Source organism: Squalius cephalus, assembly GCF_949319135.1.
Source record: "Squalius cephalus genome assembly, chromosome: 25".
NCBI lineage: Eukaryota > Metazoa > Chordata > Actinopteri > Cypriniformes > Leuciscidae > Squalius > Squalius cephalus.
Genome location: NC_137146.1, coordinates 28,850,473 through 28,866,585, shown reverse-complemented (window position 1 = coordinate 28,866,585; position 16,113 = coordinate 28,850,473). Strand labels below are relative to the sequence as shown.

At 37.7% G+C, this 16,113-nt stretch overlaps 1 protein-coding gene across 2 annotated transcripts in view; it reads left to right on the top strand.

The window, feature by feature from the left end:
• Window positions 1-3,311: 3,311 nt before the first annotated feature.
• The window catches only part of LOC307153605 (F-box/LRR-repeat protein 7), a 57,697-nt gene continuing 44,895 nt past the window's right edge, over window positions 3,312-16,113 (top strand). Inside the window, exon 1 of one of the 2 annotated variants that reach the window (XM_079863174.1) lies at window positions 3,312-3,598. In XM_079863174.1, the coding sequence (XP_079719300.1) occupies window positions 3,562-3,598 (37 nt within the window). In that variant the 5' untranslated portion in view covers window positions 3,312-3,561. The remainder of the gene's footprint in view (window positions 3,599-16,113) is intronic. The other variant, XM_079863175.1, reaches the window with a different exon arrangement.

Sequence of the window (16,113 nt, the reverse complement as noted above, 5' to 3'; positions counted from 1 at the left end):
ACATTTCTTGTGGAAGAGCTGCTTGTGATGAGCTTTGATTGATCATGTGACTCACCACTGCTGTGATTGTTGGTTATCAGTGTATTACAATGGTACAAAACAGATATTAATACTTCAATAGGACGTTAAATTCACATTATATCAGATAATGAATTACGTTTTATTACTGTAAATTTTAAGTTAAGTCTGTAAAACCAATAACGTTGCTACCGTATTTTTGACGGTAAAGTACTGGCAACCACAGCTGCCGCTTTTTTACCGTAAAAATCACGGTTAAATTTTTTACAGTGTACCCATATTGACACATCGGGGATGGCTTCCCAGGCCTTGGCCCGAGTGACTAGGTGCTGAATAAAGTCTGGGGGCGGGCCGCCGTGTGTCGGGGACCCGGCCATCCAGGTGTTTCGAAGAGGAAAAGTGCTCTTTTTCTGAGAATATTTGTGCTTTATTTTTGTCGCTGTTGAAATAGCGTTTGTTTGCAAGGGTGTGTGAACGGGTCCTTTGGCTGCAATTAGAACATTTCCAGCCGCCTGAACTGAAAAGGGGTCTGGAAGAAGCACGCAAGCTCTTTTTAGGGCTGGTCCGGCCGCAGCGAGACTTAACCCCCTCCTCTTCCTTTCTATCCTTGGTCTAGGAAGGCTTCCGAGGCTCAGGGACAGAACTGGAGCGTTTGGGCAGAAAGTGTCGCATGGCCTGCAAAGACTTCTGTGCTCAGCGAAGCCCTTCACCGAAGAGGCCGGTGGTATAAACTGGGGAGTCCTGGAAGGCAGTCTTGTCTTTATCTCCTTTATCACACGGAGGTATAATGGATTATAATTACAGTGTAAATATAATTTAGAACCATAAAATTCCCTAAAAATAAAAAATATGAAATAAAAAACATTATCAAACTAAAATATAGTCCATTCATTTAATTAATAAAAAAAAAAAAAAAAGAACGGTCATTTTTGACCGACCATTTTTGATTTTCGGTGTCCCGGTCACAACGCCTCCTCAAAAGTGTGTGTTTTTGTTGACTGCAATGTTTTGCACCTCATCCTACAAGAGGAACAAATGTTTCATAAAACTAAACCTCACATTGTGTAACTTTAATTGCTGCAGCTTCTCTTCAGGTCTCAGGTTTCACAGCATTTTCAAAACCACATACTGAGCAGCTGCTCAAGGTTTTCTTCCTGCTGTTCTGGTATCACATCTGCACGTGTGTGTGTGTGTGTGTGTGTGTGTGTGTGTGTGTGTGTGTGTGTGTGCCAGCCTGCATCAATAGAGCCCCAGAGACAGGAAGTAGATAGTGTTCTTGGGCTGCAGAGTATTTGGCTGTAAAGGTTGGCGTCTGACCCTCGTCCAGAGAGAGAGAGAGAGTGTGTGTGTGTGAGAGAGAGAGAGACAGAAACTCTCCGGCTTGGCGTTTGACCCTCGTACACACACACAGCCAACAGACTCTGATTGGTCATGCAAGCCAACACACCAGTCAAAAGCAGACGCTAAACGTTTTCTCAAACTCGCTTCCAAGAAAAATAACATTTGTGCAACTCAACATGTTTTACAGACTCCGCTCAGATCTGCGTTTGATAGATGGATAATAAATGAATACATAATTAACAACAGCCATTGGTATTTAAAAAAGACCTTTTTAAAAATGTGTGGTCCAGGAATAAAGTAGTAAGATCTTGTGAGAATTTGGCATGAGTCTATTCAGCTTTGTCATAATATGAATCTGATAAAGAGAGAGATGTTGACTTCTAAGACAATAAAAGTCCATCGGCACTTGCAAACAATAAGGAACTTTGTATTGTTGCTACAACATAAAGGTCAAGGGCATTTACTGATTTATGGGAGTTTCATGGAAGTAATTCCTAGACAAAAATACCCTTATGATTCCTGTTTTGTTCAGAGTAAAAGGCTTCCGTTAATAGTCCCGAATGCCTTTATTCTGCGCAGGAAGTCTCTAACTAACAACACACACACACACACACACACACGGTAAGGATGCAGACTGGTTTGGTTCATGCCCTTCACTGATATTAATATTTATTTTATTAATGCTCCACATCTGTACATCGCAGTGTCGACTGGGTCTTTACAGTTTTCTCAGAATAGCTTCACGTTTCTGAGCCAGTTTTGCGTTGTTAGCTGTGATCTTTAGAGGACCTGAAGTGAGTTTCCCACACGATCACACGTTACTGCTATAGGAACTATGAACACGAGCCACTAACATTTGACAACCACAAAGTGGTTATAATAATGCAATGGCACTCATACATTTTAAAGTGCTTCTTAAGAGACCAAAACTCTTTATTATATTATATTATAATATATTAATATTTTATTTAGTGCCGGGCAATGATAAATTGTATCCAAAATAAAAGTTTGTGTTTACATAATATATGTGTTAGTAGGCCTACAGTGCATGTGTATACTTTTTTTTTTTTGTATATATAAATACACACATGCATGTATATATTTAAGAAAAAATTTGTTATTTAAAATACTTATATCTATACAGTATATAATATAAATGTATATGCAAGCAAATATTTCTTGCATACTATATGTGTGTATTATGTTAAATAATTATACACAGTACACACACATATATTATGTAAACACAAACTTTTATTTTAGATGCGATTAATCACGATTAATCGTTGCCTAGCACTAATTTTTAGTATATTAGCCTATATTATATTATAGTAGGCTATATTATTATATTATATTAATATAATATAATTATCCTTTGTTATGATTTAAATACTTGTTAGTGGTCACTTTGATGCATGTATGTAGGTATGTAAATATGTAGGTATGTATGTATATGTATGTGTACATGTATGTATATGTATGTGTATATGTATGTGTGTATAAGTGTGTATGTGCATAGATGCAGATAACAAAAAAATAATAATAACATAAAAAATTGTTATTTAAAGGAATGTAAGAATTACAGGGGTAGGAGTACATAAGTTTAGCTTCTTCCTACTCCTTTTCGCACATGAGATAGAAGTATGTTCACACAGGGAAAAAAAAAAAAAAAAAGTAATTTGTTACGGCTTATCTGGTGTTATTTTTTTTTATTTTTTTTATTTTATTTTTTAAAACATTTTTGTATTTTATTTTACATATTCTTCTCTCATGTTCGAAATAAAGATTTCAATCAATCAATCAATCAATCAATATTATTTAGCCAATATTATATAATATTAATTAGCTATTATGTCCCCAAACACTATACATGTAGTTTAGATCTGTGTGGTTTTAAACTGAGGATCTCTCTCTTTAAAACTGGTCCAGCCCTCATCACAGTCTCTGGTCTCAGTCTGAGTGTGTGAGTGTGTGGTTTAGTTTCTCTCACACACACATCTGTCGGATCCGCCCGCTCCAGATCAACTTCTCCTCGATAATGGGCATTTCTCTCAGACAGAGAACATCTGGATCCTGCTCTGCTCTCTGAATGCTGCAGTTTAAAGAAGACTTTGACGTATGGATGTATATCGTGTCAGCTCGAGGACTTTCCCCGTGTAACATTAACGCTTCACTGTGTGGAGAGACTATGTGTTCTTCAGGATGGGTGCGAACAATGGCAAACAGTCTGGAAGTGAAGGTATGCGATCTTTCCCTGAGAACTTTTATGCGATGCATATCTTATTTTTTATTTTATTTTTTTATTTTTTTTAGCAACTGTCATGCACTGGTGTCTTTTGGTTGTTGTATTAATAATTTTTAATGTAGAAATATCCATAGCTGCCTCTGATGAGTTGTAATAAATTAAGCCAATTTTTATGTCTCTCAGCTAAAAAGGAAGGGGTTGTGCAGTTTTGTTCATTAAAAAAAAAAAAAAAAAATGAGGGAATGGTACAAACAAAGTGTATTAAAACACGGCTAAATTCATGAGATGTGGCAAGTGATTGAAGCTGCATAATATTAGTTACACCCATAAAACGTGATATTTCAAAAAAATAACACCTGACAGATACAGAAGTCATCCTGAGAAGAGACACCTGCCTCTAAAACTGCCAAAAACAATCTGCAACTCGCACGCTGGTCATGAATAGAAAGACTGCTTTAGGGGGCGTGGTCACCTGGTAATGTGTCTGCGTTAGGACTACGTACAGCCACGCCCACAACAAGCTACCAACCACGCCCACCCCCACTGTAAAGACCGCTTTACACAGACCACGCCCACTATTACATCAAATACAACCTTTGCCATTTTTCTTGGAGTTAAGTCCATTTAATTCTTAAACTCTTCAGTACTTGTTGAAGCCTCTTAAACATAGTTCTTTCTACAACTCTCTTATTTGTAAATGTCATATCCTGAAGTTTGCTAAAGGTATAGGCAGTGATATTTTAGTATCATTGAGATTCAATAGTTTTTATTTTTATTTTCTCCATTTTCGTTTTGTACTAATTTTATTTTGTGCCATTTTTACAAATTTTTTTACTATTATTTTTACAGTTTTTGTTATTTTAGTAGCCTAAATAAAATTAAACAAAATGAAAATGAGAACTGTTGGCATCAAGATTATGATCAGATTCATATTTTATTTCAAGTAACAATTTTTTTTTTTTTTAATGGTTTTAGTTTTAGGGTACGTTTACACAACAATAATTTTCTAAAAACTGAAAAGGTTTTCCTTTTCTTTTTTTGCGATGTTGTCAAAACTATCCCGGGTTCACAGGGATCCACAAATCTCTGTATTCTGCTGCCAGGCCAGTAGATGGCGATGTCTCGCTGTAAAGAAACATAATTCACACATTCCTTTTTGTTTTCTAAAACTTGCACTTTGAAACCTGCTTTCAAAAGTTTGCGTTTTCCGGCCCCCAACATGTCGTTGTGTAAATGAACATGCAGCCAAAGCATTTTTAGTTAAAAGTGGTGTCGTGTAAACGCTCCCGAAGTTAACTTTAACCCAACCCAGGCATGAGCTGGATTTACTTCCCTATCTCCTGCTTTTGAGAAGTCGTCAGTCATGGCACATATTCAGAGGCATCTGGGTCACAGCTTTCACTGAGATGAATGGAAATGCTAACGGATAACTTTCTCCAGTTAGCCTGTTATAGACTTCCTCGCTCTGAACATTACGTGGAGCGTTTGGGAAACCTGTTTGGAAACAGTCATTATTTGTGCAGTTTCATGTGGTTCCCCTAATGGCACAGAGATGTTTCTGATCCCAGAAGTAACAGCGGATATTTACAAACAGGGTTTTTTATGATGTTTATGCAGCTTTGAACACTCAACACATGTGGCCTAGTTTACATCTGCCATCAACATCTGTCCTGCGGGATTCGATCAGTGGTCAGTCAGTGCTTTACCTGATCATGTGACTCGATGTCAACACCTGTGACTGGATTTATAGGGGAGGATCTCACACTACTGTACGTCAGTGCTGAAGTTTAACCTCACCACAAACATGATGATTCAAGCTGAATATCATTTTAATAAAGCTGTCATTTCTCTACGATTTTAATTGATCGACTCGTGGTTCACTATGCAAGTGCTTGTGTGTTCATCCAACATTTACAAAAACATTTTTTTTCCTCTTCGGACCACCGTGATCTAAGCAGGTGCGAAGTATTTCTGTAAAACAGATGTTTCAATGGAATTCACTTCTCGCTCATTGCAACTGTTTAAATGCAATAACTCCCTATCCTGTAGTAATATGCTATTTAGTGCACAAATGTGATTGTGTTTATAGTGCTTACTTGCTAAACAATGGCGAATGAGACATTCTGGCTCTGTAACTATTTACCGCATATAAAAGTTCATAAATATATGTGCATCTAGGACTCTGGACCGCTGAAGTGAAACTCTCCGTGTGCTTTGCGTAAGCACAGGACAGGAAACATATGAAAGCTTTTGAGAAGTTGTTTTCCAGACCAGAAAACAATTATGTCTCCCCTCAGCCTTGGCTCTTTTGATAACTCAATTTCTACTGAGGCTCGAGAGGGTCCAGTGTTGTTAAACTCCCTGCCCTCGTGTTGCTCATGTGCTGTAGGTGTGGGATAAGGACACGGATCCTCGGGAAATTATGAGCTTCACATCTGAACTTCAAGGACAGTGAAATAAAACAACTGTATATAATACTGGACCCAGTTGCAGCCGCTCCAAACAGTTTGCAATTTAAAACAGTAAAAACAAGCATCAAACTGTTTTTATACCCTGTTTAGGATCCAAAAGGTCGTTTTTTCTACTGCAATGAATCATTTTTGGTTCCCCCTAAATAACCTTTCAGTGAACAGTTCTCAAAGTCCATGATAAAGTCAAGCTTTCAATGTTGTTTATATGTGGTGTTTTTAATGTGCTTTAAGACAAACCATGTGTAAACTCATAAGTCGACAGCATTGCTGAGTATTTCCTCCTTAAAACTGCAGTGAACCAAAGACAGCCTCAAAAACACGCTTTGAAATCGCTGGTGTTTCTGACATCACAAACTACCTTGTAACCAATCAGATCAACGTGTGATCGTCAACCAGTGGATCTCTGAGCTGAGTGAGTGAGTGGAGGCGGGGCTCATTTGCATATTCATAGAACCGCGCATACTAAATGAGGCAAGGGTGTCGAGTACAGTCAAGATATTTTAAGGCATGACAAAACAATTTCAAGGTAAAAAATGCTTAAATATGTAATTTTGGTGATCAAAGATGAGTTTTAAGGAATACAGTTATTGACTACAGGGGGCTTTAAATCAGCCTAAAACTCATGATCCTCTTGAGCAAAACAATCAAGCTAATATATATCTTTCATTCTATACAGATTTCATAGTCTTTTAGCTTGTCAAGAGAATGAAAAGAGTGCACATGAGCTCTAGAACCTCTATTTTGTTATTTACAGCAGAAATCTGACAAACCGATTGATTAGCAGAAGTTATTACTCGACCCCCGCAAGACGTCATTATTAACAACAGTTCCTAAACAGTGGTTTGAATGATGAATGTTCCACAAAGTTTCTATAATTTTGGGAAACAGTCACGACCAGCTAGTTAATTTCTTCTACGATGCATTGTACTGTGGTAGTTAAAGTCACCATGAAACAAAATGGACGCTCCTTATTTTGTTTTCATGGAATATTGCAGTACTTTTTTAAATTCATGTTCCTGGTAATGTTGAATCAGAATAAGTTCCTCTTGCAGCATCTCTTCTCTCCTCTGATGACGAGGGCGGGGCTTTAACCTGTCACTCACATGAGATCAGCCAATAGCAAACCACAACCATCCAACCAGCCAATCAATTCCCTACATTCACAATCAAGCCCCGCCCACATTTGTTCTTGTTCCAGAAGCGTTTCACTCGGATATACGACACAATAGAGAAAAAAAGACGAACACAACTACCGACTTTAAGCAGCAAGTTACATAATTGTACTGTTAGCACACCCCAGCATGGTCTTTCATTTTAATTCCATAATGTGACGAATTTCTGAGTGGTATTCAGTTATAGAAACATGTGTAGGACTTGGGTGGGTATATGTAAATATGATGAATACTTGACTCATTTTTACCTATATTTCAAAACGGCAAGATGAAACAACCCGTAATGAAGTTGAGGCCCTTGGATAAGTTCTTAATTCTGCAGGAGGAGATGTGAGTGTTTGTATGCGTGTTAACTTACAAGGGTTGGTTTATGGCTCTTCATCCTCTGTCAGGTCATAAACTTGAACCACAAGTGACTCCATATGAGTACAGCTCAGCATTCATCCCACAAACACCGATTCCTCTGTAAACAAGTTCCTCTTATCGCACATCCACGCAGGATAAACACTTAGATGTTGCTGTAGTGTTGGTCATGTGTTGCTGTATGCCTTTACACGTCTCTGGTGAAACGTTGCCAACATACGTCGCAGGAAAGCTGTTGTGTGAAGACCTTTCAAACAAGCTGTCAGATTACCGCTGATGCATTGAACGACTCAATGAACTCTTATCACCTCTGCCACAACGGGAAAACTATGATTTCCAGAGCAGAATGACGAGACCCACGCTGAACACATTGTTAAGCACTGCGACGACATGTTGCGGTGACATCACTGATCCAGAACATCTGCTCGGGTTCCTGTTGTAGTGAGCAGAACGTGACTCAACCGGACCCCATGTGTTTCGCACGCCTCGAGTTACGGCCAGATACCAGCGCTGTTATTATTATGTTGCTAGGCAAAGCTTTCACGAAGCTTAAAGTCTTCAGCTTAATCAAAATGGATGAGGAAAGTGTATTGCTTTGCTGCTAAAAGAGACGCTGCACGGTTCTTAGTCAGAATCAAGAGCTAAAACCACTGAGATTTGCTGAAAGATCTGCTTTTGTACTGTTTTACAGCCGATTTTCTCAACTCAATACCAAATAATGACATATGTGACCTAAAACGTATGATATAAGCATGACGATGCACATAAATCACATGTTTATTGTGGTGAACACACACTTTCTTCACAATAGGCGTAAACACAGAGATGGGTCATTCTCGAAATGCTGATTTTAAGACTTACAAAATGTTAAACTTTTGAATTAAGCTTATTTATTCTCCCATAAAAGCTGATGCTAAGTATTTTTAACATTTTGATAATATTGCTAACCATGAAGGACAATTTGACAAATTCTCATATAATAATAAGTAATAAATAAGTTTTTTTTGTTGGACCTTGCACTAATGCTTAACCTTTGAAAACAAAATTATAAAGAAAGAAAGTGCAAAGCAAATAGAGACACATTTATTTCATATTACTTACTGTATATTGTTTATAAAATGATGGAACTATGCCATTTTATGACTATAATATCATGGCACAATTATCTCCATATTTTGAGAATGATCCACCTAATTTGTGTGAACAGTTTATGAACATTCATCTGTTTGTATCTTTATTCTTTAAATGTGAAGATGAGAATGCGACATGTCAACTAGCAATAAGAGAGAGAGAAGACATTAAAGTTTACGCGATCCTTCTCCTGATACAGTGGGATTCAGCAGAGCGAATCTGTGAATCTGTGATCGTTTAAGAGTGCCTGATGTAGATGAGTAGATCATTGATTTGAGATCCTTCTAGACCGGCGCTGAACTACACCTGAACTCTGACCTGTAAAAATGACGACTGGAAAATCCAAAAGTCTCCATTCTCTCCTACTAAACTAGGAAGGAAAGTGCTCCACTGGACTTTGAAAATAAATTTGAGTCATTAAGCTGTCAGTCCTTCGCCATCTCGAGTGCAGCCATTTCCCATCACGAAGAGGGAGAAATTACAAAAGGACTGCAAAGGAGATTTCCTTCGAACCGGAGTGGCCAGTCCTGCTTCTGATCCGATGACCCTAATCCATAAGTCATATAAGAGCTCTTTTCCACCTTGATGAAGATTTAAAAAAAAAACAAAAAAAAAACATAGTATTCCAGATGGAGACTGAATGAGTAGGACTATCCTGAGCACACATTCCCACATTTCCCTTGATTTATAGACAATACAGACTCTACATTTATAAAAGACAATCTTCCCAGTGGCCACAAAACATATATGGACTCTTAAGCGAGTCTTAAAGCTACACTGTGTATTTTTTAAAGTTGATTCTTAGCAAAAAACACCTTAAAATGATATGTGCTCATTCATGTGTAATTACTTCCACCAACTAATCAAGTATTCTCGTAAGCGTAGAATCTGCCATTTAGAATACACACGAGCGAGTCTCTCGAATGGCGGCAGCCATGTTGTGTCTCCATCTTGAAAATACATTAGCCAAAGAGGGACAAACCTGGAAATTCAAGCTTCGCCTTTCGCGTTTTACACTCAGTGGCCCATGATGAATGCGAAGGGGAGATTAATTCTCGAGGACATGTAACAGAGTCGCCAAGGAAGCGAAAGAGAGAATTAAAACGACAACCCGACAGGCAAATCAACGAGACCAAAGTCAATATTGGAGTGGCTTTTCCAAGATGGAAAGATTTTAAAAGGAACGCCGAAGTCGTCTGCTTTCTTCTCGACAGGTAATTCAGCCTATTTGTGTAAATTCGAAGTTTTATAGTTGCTTGGCTAACTATAGCATGGTTGTGCATAACGCCAGAACGATGTCTAGGATACTTTTCTTGGAGTTAAAACGCCCTCGGAATGGGAGGGGCTAGAAAGTAATATTCAGATGGTAGTCATATACAATTTCACCACTAAATGGGAGAAAATCTTACAGTGTAGCTTTAAAACTGTAAGAATATCAACCAAACCCAAGTAGCATCTGCAAAGTATCAAGTATGCGTTAGCAGAAGGTGCTAGGAAGGTGGGATGTGTTCACGGTTTTTTAAGGTGATAATTATGTGTAGTAATTCATGTTATGTGTAGTAAATCATGTTATGTGTTATGTATGTTGTGCTGCATCTGTTGTCCCGAATGCCCAAGATGAATTTCTCCGCTAGGAGACAATAAAGGCTAATCAAATCAAATCAAATCAAAGCAAACGATAGTGATGGTGCAGGTGATTTTGTCCAAATAATCTTTGGGGGCCACAGAGTCTGGGAGGGTTTCATGAAGAACGTTTAACATCCATGGAACCTTTCCGTTGCACAAAAGGCTCTTTATAGTGGAAAAAAGGTTCTTTAGATCATTAATATGTTCTTCGCACTAAGAAAAAAAATGGTTCTTTTAAAGTAGTCAATAATGTAGTCTGTAGTCAATAATTTTATCACTTAAATCTCATCTATCTTGTTTTTTCCTTGAGAAAGATGCCTTAAAATATCTTGAATGTAACTCGACACCCTTGCCTCATTTAGTATTCGCGGTTCTATGAATATGCAAATGAGCCCCGCCTCCACTCACTCACTCAGCTCAGAGATCCACTGGTTGACGATCACACGTTGATCTGATTGGTTACAAGGTAGTTTGTGACGTCAGAAACACCAGCGATTTCAAAGCGTGTTTTTGAGACTGTCTTTGGTTCACTGCAGTTTTAAGGAGGAAATACTCAGCAATGCTGTCGACTTATGAATTTACACATGCTTTGTCTTAAAGCATATTAAAAACACCACATAGACATATAAACTACATTAAAAGCTGGATTTTCACCACAGGAGGGCTTTAACTCTGAACATGTCAACAGTTAATTCAAAATCAACGTCTACTAAGAAGAAACTATGCTGCTATTCACAGGTCAAGAGCTGTTGAGATTCTGTTTGCGAATGTTCGCTGGAACTATGATTTCAGGAATCGTTAAATTATGTTGTAACCTAGTTGGTTAACGATGCATTTGGGAAACGCACCCCTGGTTGGTTAGGCTTTAATGGTTAGCATGGCTATGGTGATACCAGCTAAGCATGGAAATTCATGCTTTCCCTCAGTGAAAATCCAGCCTGATCACACGGCAATTCGTACGAATTCTACGAGGTGGCTAATTCGTACGAATTCATAAGACCTCAATCTTACGAATTAGTAAGATTTTTGCTAAATCGTACATATTTTACGAATTACCCAATTTGTATGAATTCATACGAATGACCTACCCCTGACCCGCCCCTAAACCTACCCATAACGTGGGTTTAGAATTAGCCACCTTTTTATCACTCGTACGAATTCGTACGAATTGGTCGTGAGATAGCGTTGGAAAATCAGGCTCTTAGCACTGGCTTGTCCCTGTGACTGGGGGACAGTAATCTCAAGGATGGTGGAGGAATTGTTGATTTATATCTGAAGCATCTCCGTTCCAGGCTATGAATGACCACATTTTTATTACAACCCTAATCCAACATTCAAATACGCAAATGTGAACTAACGTGCATGTATTGAACTTATTCACCCTCTTATAAAACCTCAACCAAAGTAACAAGCCGTCATGAATGGTTTTTGCACAGTGGCCAAATATGTCCTAATGTACGATAGATAAATCTGTCTTAGAGGATCACAGCGATACTCTGCCAGTATTGGAGATACTAAAGCAACTTCTTCCATCTATTGTTCCAGTCACGGATATTGCCTTTTTCTTTACTTGGCAGGAAGCAACGAAGGGTTTTGCTCAGCTTCGGCGCATTGCTGATGAGTATTGAGTAATGAGTTCCTCTCGAAATCTTTAATCATGAAAACCTCAGACCTCACTCTGGATTAGGAACAAGAGGAGTTTCCTTGCTCTCAGTAACGTTTCAGTGAGTGAATGAGCGATGGGGCCAGAATGTCCGATGGTACTTTTATTGCATCTGTTATAATATTGACTTACAGTGGGAAGCGCTGCACCCCACCGTTCACACCAGCGTTCCCACAGCTGCCAATGGGACTGAAGGCTTGCAGTCAAGTATGAGCTCAAAAACAAGCACACAGTGGCTTTGATTACATGCACAAGTTCTGTTTCAATCGGACTGAATTCATTCCGATTGATGAATCTGAATGTAGTGTTTACATGAACGCTGAACATGTGACTAGGTTGATGTGCGCGTTTATATGTCACAAGCTTCAAATCGGAATATACTTTTTGACATGCGCATTGCGCACACTGCACGAATATACAGTTTCCCGCTGTTTGCTTGTTTTAAACATCAGACTTAATATTTTTCCAGTTCTGGTCATAATTTGGAGACAATGATCATATGAACCGTTGTGCCGCTGCTTATATTGATCACGCAGTAAAAATGCCCAAAACCAGTCGTCTGTGGATGAGAAAAACAAGCACTGGTGGGCCGTTGTCCTGCTCCACTTCACAGACGCAGAGAAAGGAGGATTATAGGATGACGGGACACTCATTTATACGATACTTTATTCATCAGAAGAACAGCTCGTGCAGCGCATCATACGTCATTACGCTATTTCTACGTCATTACGCTATTTCTACGTCACTACGCTATTTCGACATCAGTACGCCATTTCTACGTCATTACGCTATTTCTACGTCATAACGCTATTTCTACGTCATTACGCTATTTCTACATCATTACAGTATTTCTACGGCATTACGCAATTTCAACGTCAATACGCTATTTCTATGTCATTACGCGATTTCTAAGTCATTACACTATTTCTACGTCATTACGCTATTTCAACGTCAATATGCTATTTCTACGTCATTACGCTATTTCAACGTCAATACACTATTTCAACGTCAATACGCTATTTCTAAGTCATTACACTATTTCAACGTCAATACGCTATTTCTACGTCATTACGCTATTTCAACGTCAATACGCTATTTCTACAGCATTACGCAATTTCAACGTCAATACGCTATTTCTACGGCATTATGCAATTTCAACGTCAATACGCTATTTCTACGGCATTACGCAATTTCAACGTCATTACGCTATTTCTAAGTCATTACACTATTTCTACGTCAATACGCTATTTCTACGGCATTACGCAATTTCAACGTCAATACGCTATTTCTACGGCATTACGCAATTTCAACGTCAATACGCTATTTCAACGTCATTACGCTATTTCTAAGTCATTACACTATTTCTACGTCATTACGCTATTTCTACGTCATTACGCTATTTCAACATTATTAAGCTATTTCTACGTCATTACGCTATTTCTACCTCATTACGCTATTTCTACGTCATTACGCAATTTCAATGTCATTACGCTATTTCTACATCATCATGCTATTTCTACGTCATTACGCTATTTCAACATCATCATGCTATTTCTACGTCATTACGCTATTTCTACGTCATTACGCTATTTCAACGTCATTACACTTTTTCTATGTCATTACACTATTTCAACGTCAATACGCTATTTCTACGTCATTACGCTATTTCTACGTCATTACGCTATTTCTAAGTCATTACGCTATTTCTACGTCATTACGCTATTTCCAAGTCATTACGCTATTTCTACGTCATTACACTATTTCTACGTCATTACGCTATTTCTACGTCATTACGCTATTTCAACATTATTACGCTATTTCAACATTATTAAGCTATTTCTACGTCATTACGCTATTTCTACCACATTACGCTATTTCTACGTCATTACGCAATTTCAATGTCATTACGCTATTTCTACATCATTACGCTATTTCAACATCATCATGCTATTTCTACGTCATTACGCTATTTCTAAGTCATTACACTATTTCTACGTCATTACGCTATTTCCAAGTCATTACGCTATTTCTACGTCATTACGCTATTTCAACGTCAATACGCTATTTCTACGTCATTACGCTATTTCAACGTCATTACACTATTTCTACGTCATTACGCTATTTCTACGTCATTACGCTATTTCAACATTATTAAGCTATTTCTACGTCATTACGCTATTTCAACGTCATTACACTATTTCTACGTCATTACGCTATTTCTACGTCATTACGCTATTTCAACGTCATTACGCTATTTCTACGTCATTACACTATTTCTACGTCATTACGCTATTTCCAAGTCATTACGCTATTTGTACGTCATTACACTATTTATACGTCATTACGCTATTTCAACGTCATTACACTATTTCTACGTCATTACGCTATTTCTACGTCATTACGCTATTTCAACATTATTAAGCTATTTCTACGTCATTACGCTATTTCTACGTCATTACGCTATTTCAACGTCATTACACTATTTCTACGTCATTACGCTATTTCTACGTCATTACGCTATTTCAACGTCATTACGCTATTTCTACGTCATTACGCTATTTCTAAGTCATTACACTATTTCTACGTCATTACGCTATTTCTACGTCATTACGCTATTTCAACGTCAATACGCTATTTCTACGTCATTACGCTATTTCAACGTCATTACACTATTTCTACGTCATTACGCTATTTCTACGTCATTACGCTATTTCAACATTATTAAGCTATTTCTACGTCATTACGCTATTTCTAAGTCATTACGCTATTTCTAAGTCATTACGCTATTTCTACGTCATTACGCTATTTCCAAGTCATTACGCTATTTCTACGTCATTACGCTATTTCAACGTCATTACACTATTTCTACGTCATTACGCTATTTCTACGTCATTACGCTATTTCAACATTATTACGCTATTTCAACATTATTAAGCTATTTCTACGTCATTACGCTATTTCTACCACATTACGCTATTTCTACGTCATTACGCAATTTCAATGTCATTACGCTATTTCTACGTCATTACACTATTTCAACATCATCATGCTATTTCTACGTCATTACGCTATTTCTAAGTCATTACACTATTTCTACGTCATTACGCTATTTCCAAGTCATTACGCTATTTCTACGTCATTACGCTATTTCAACGTCAATACGCTATTTCTACGTCATTACGCTATTTCAACGTCATTACACTATTTCTACGTCATTACGCTATTTCTACGTCATTACGCTATTTCAACATTATTAAGCTATTTCTACGTCATTACGCTATTTCTACGTCATTACGCTATTTCAACGTCATTACGCTATTTCTACGTCATTACGCTATTTCTCAGTCATTACGCTATTTCAACGTCATTACGCTATTTCTACGTCATTACACTATTTCTACGTCATTACGCTATTTCCAAGTCATTACGCTATTTGTACGTCATTACGCTATTTCAACGTCAATACGCTATTTCTACGTCATTACGCTATTTCAACGTCATTACACTATTTCTACGTCATTACGCTATTTCTACGTCATTACGCTATTTCAACATTATTAAGCTATTTCTACGTCATTACGCTATTTCTACAGCATTACGCAATTTCAACGTCAATACGCTATTTCTACGGCATTATGCAATTTCAACGTCAATACGCTATTTCTACGGCATTACGCAATTTCAACGTCATTACGCTATTTCTAAGTCATTACACTATTTCTACGTCAATACGCTATTTCTACGGCATTACGCAATTTCAACGTCAATACGCTATTTCTACGGCATTACGCAATTTCAACGTCAATACGCTATTTCAACGTCATTACGCTATTTCTAAGTCATTACACTATTTCTACGTCATTACGCTATTTCTACGTCATTACGCTATTTCAACATTATTAAGCTATTTCTACGTCATTACGCTATTTCTACCTCATTACGCTATTTCTACGTCATTACGCAATTTCAATGTCATTACGCTATTTCTACATCATCATGCTATTTCTACGTCATTACGCTATTTCAACATCATCATGCTATTTCTACGTCATTACGCTATTTCTACGTCATTACGCTATTTCA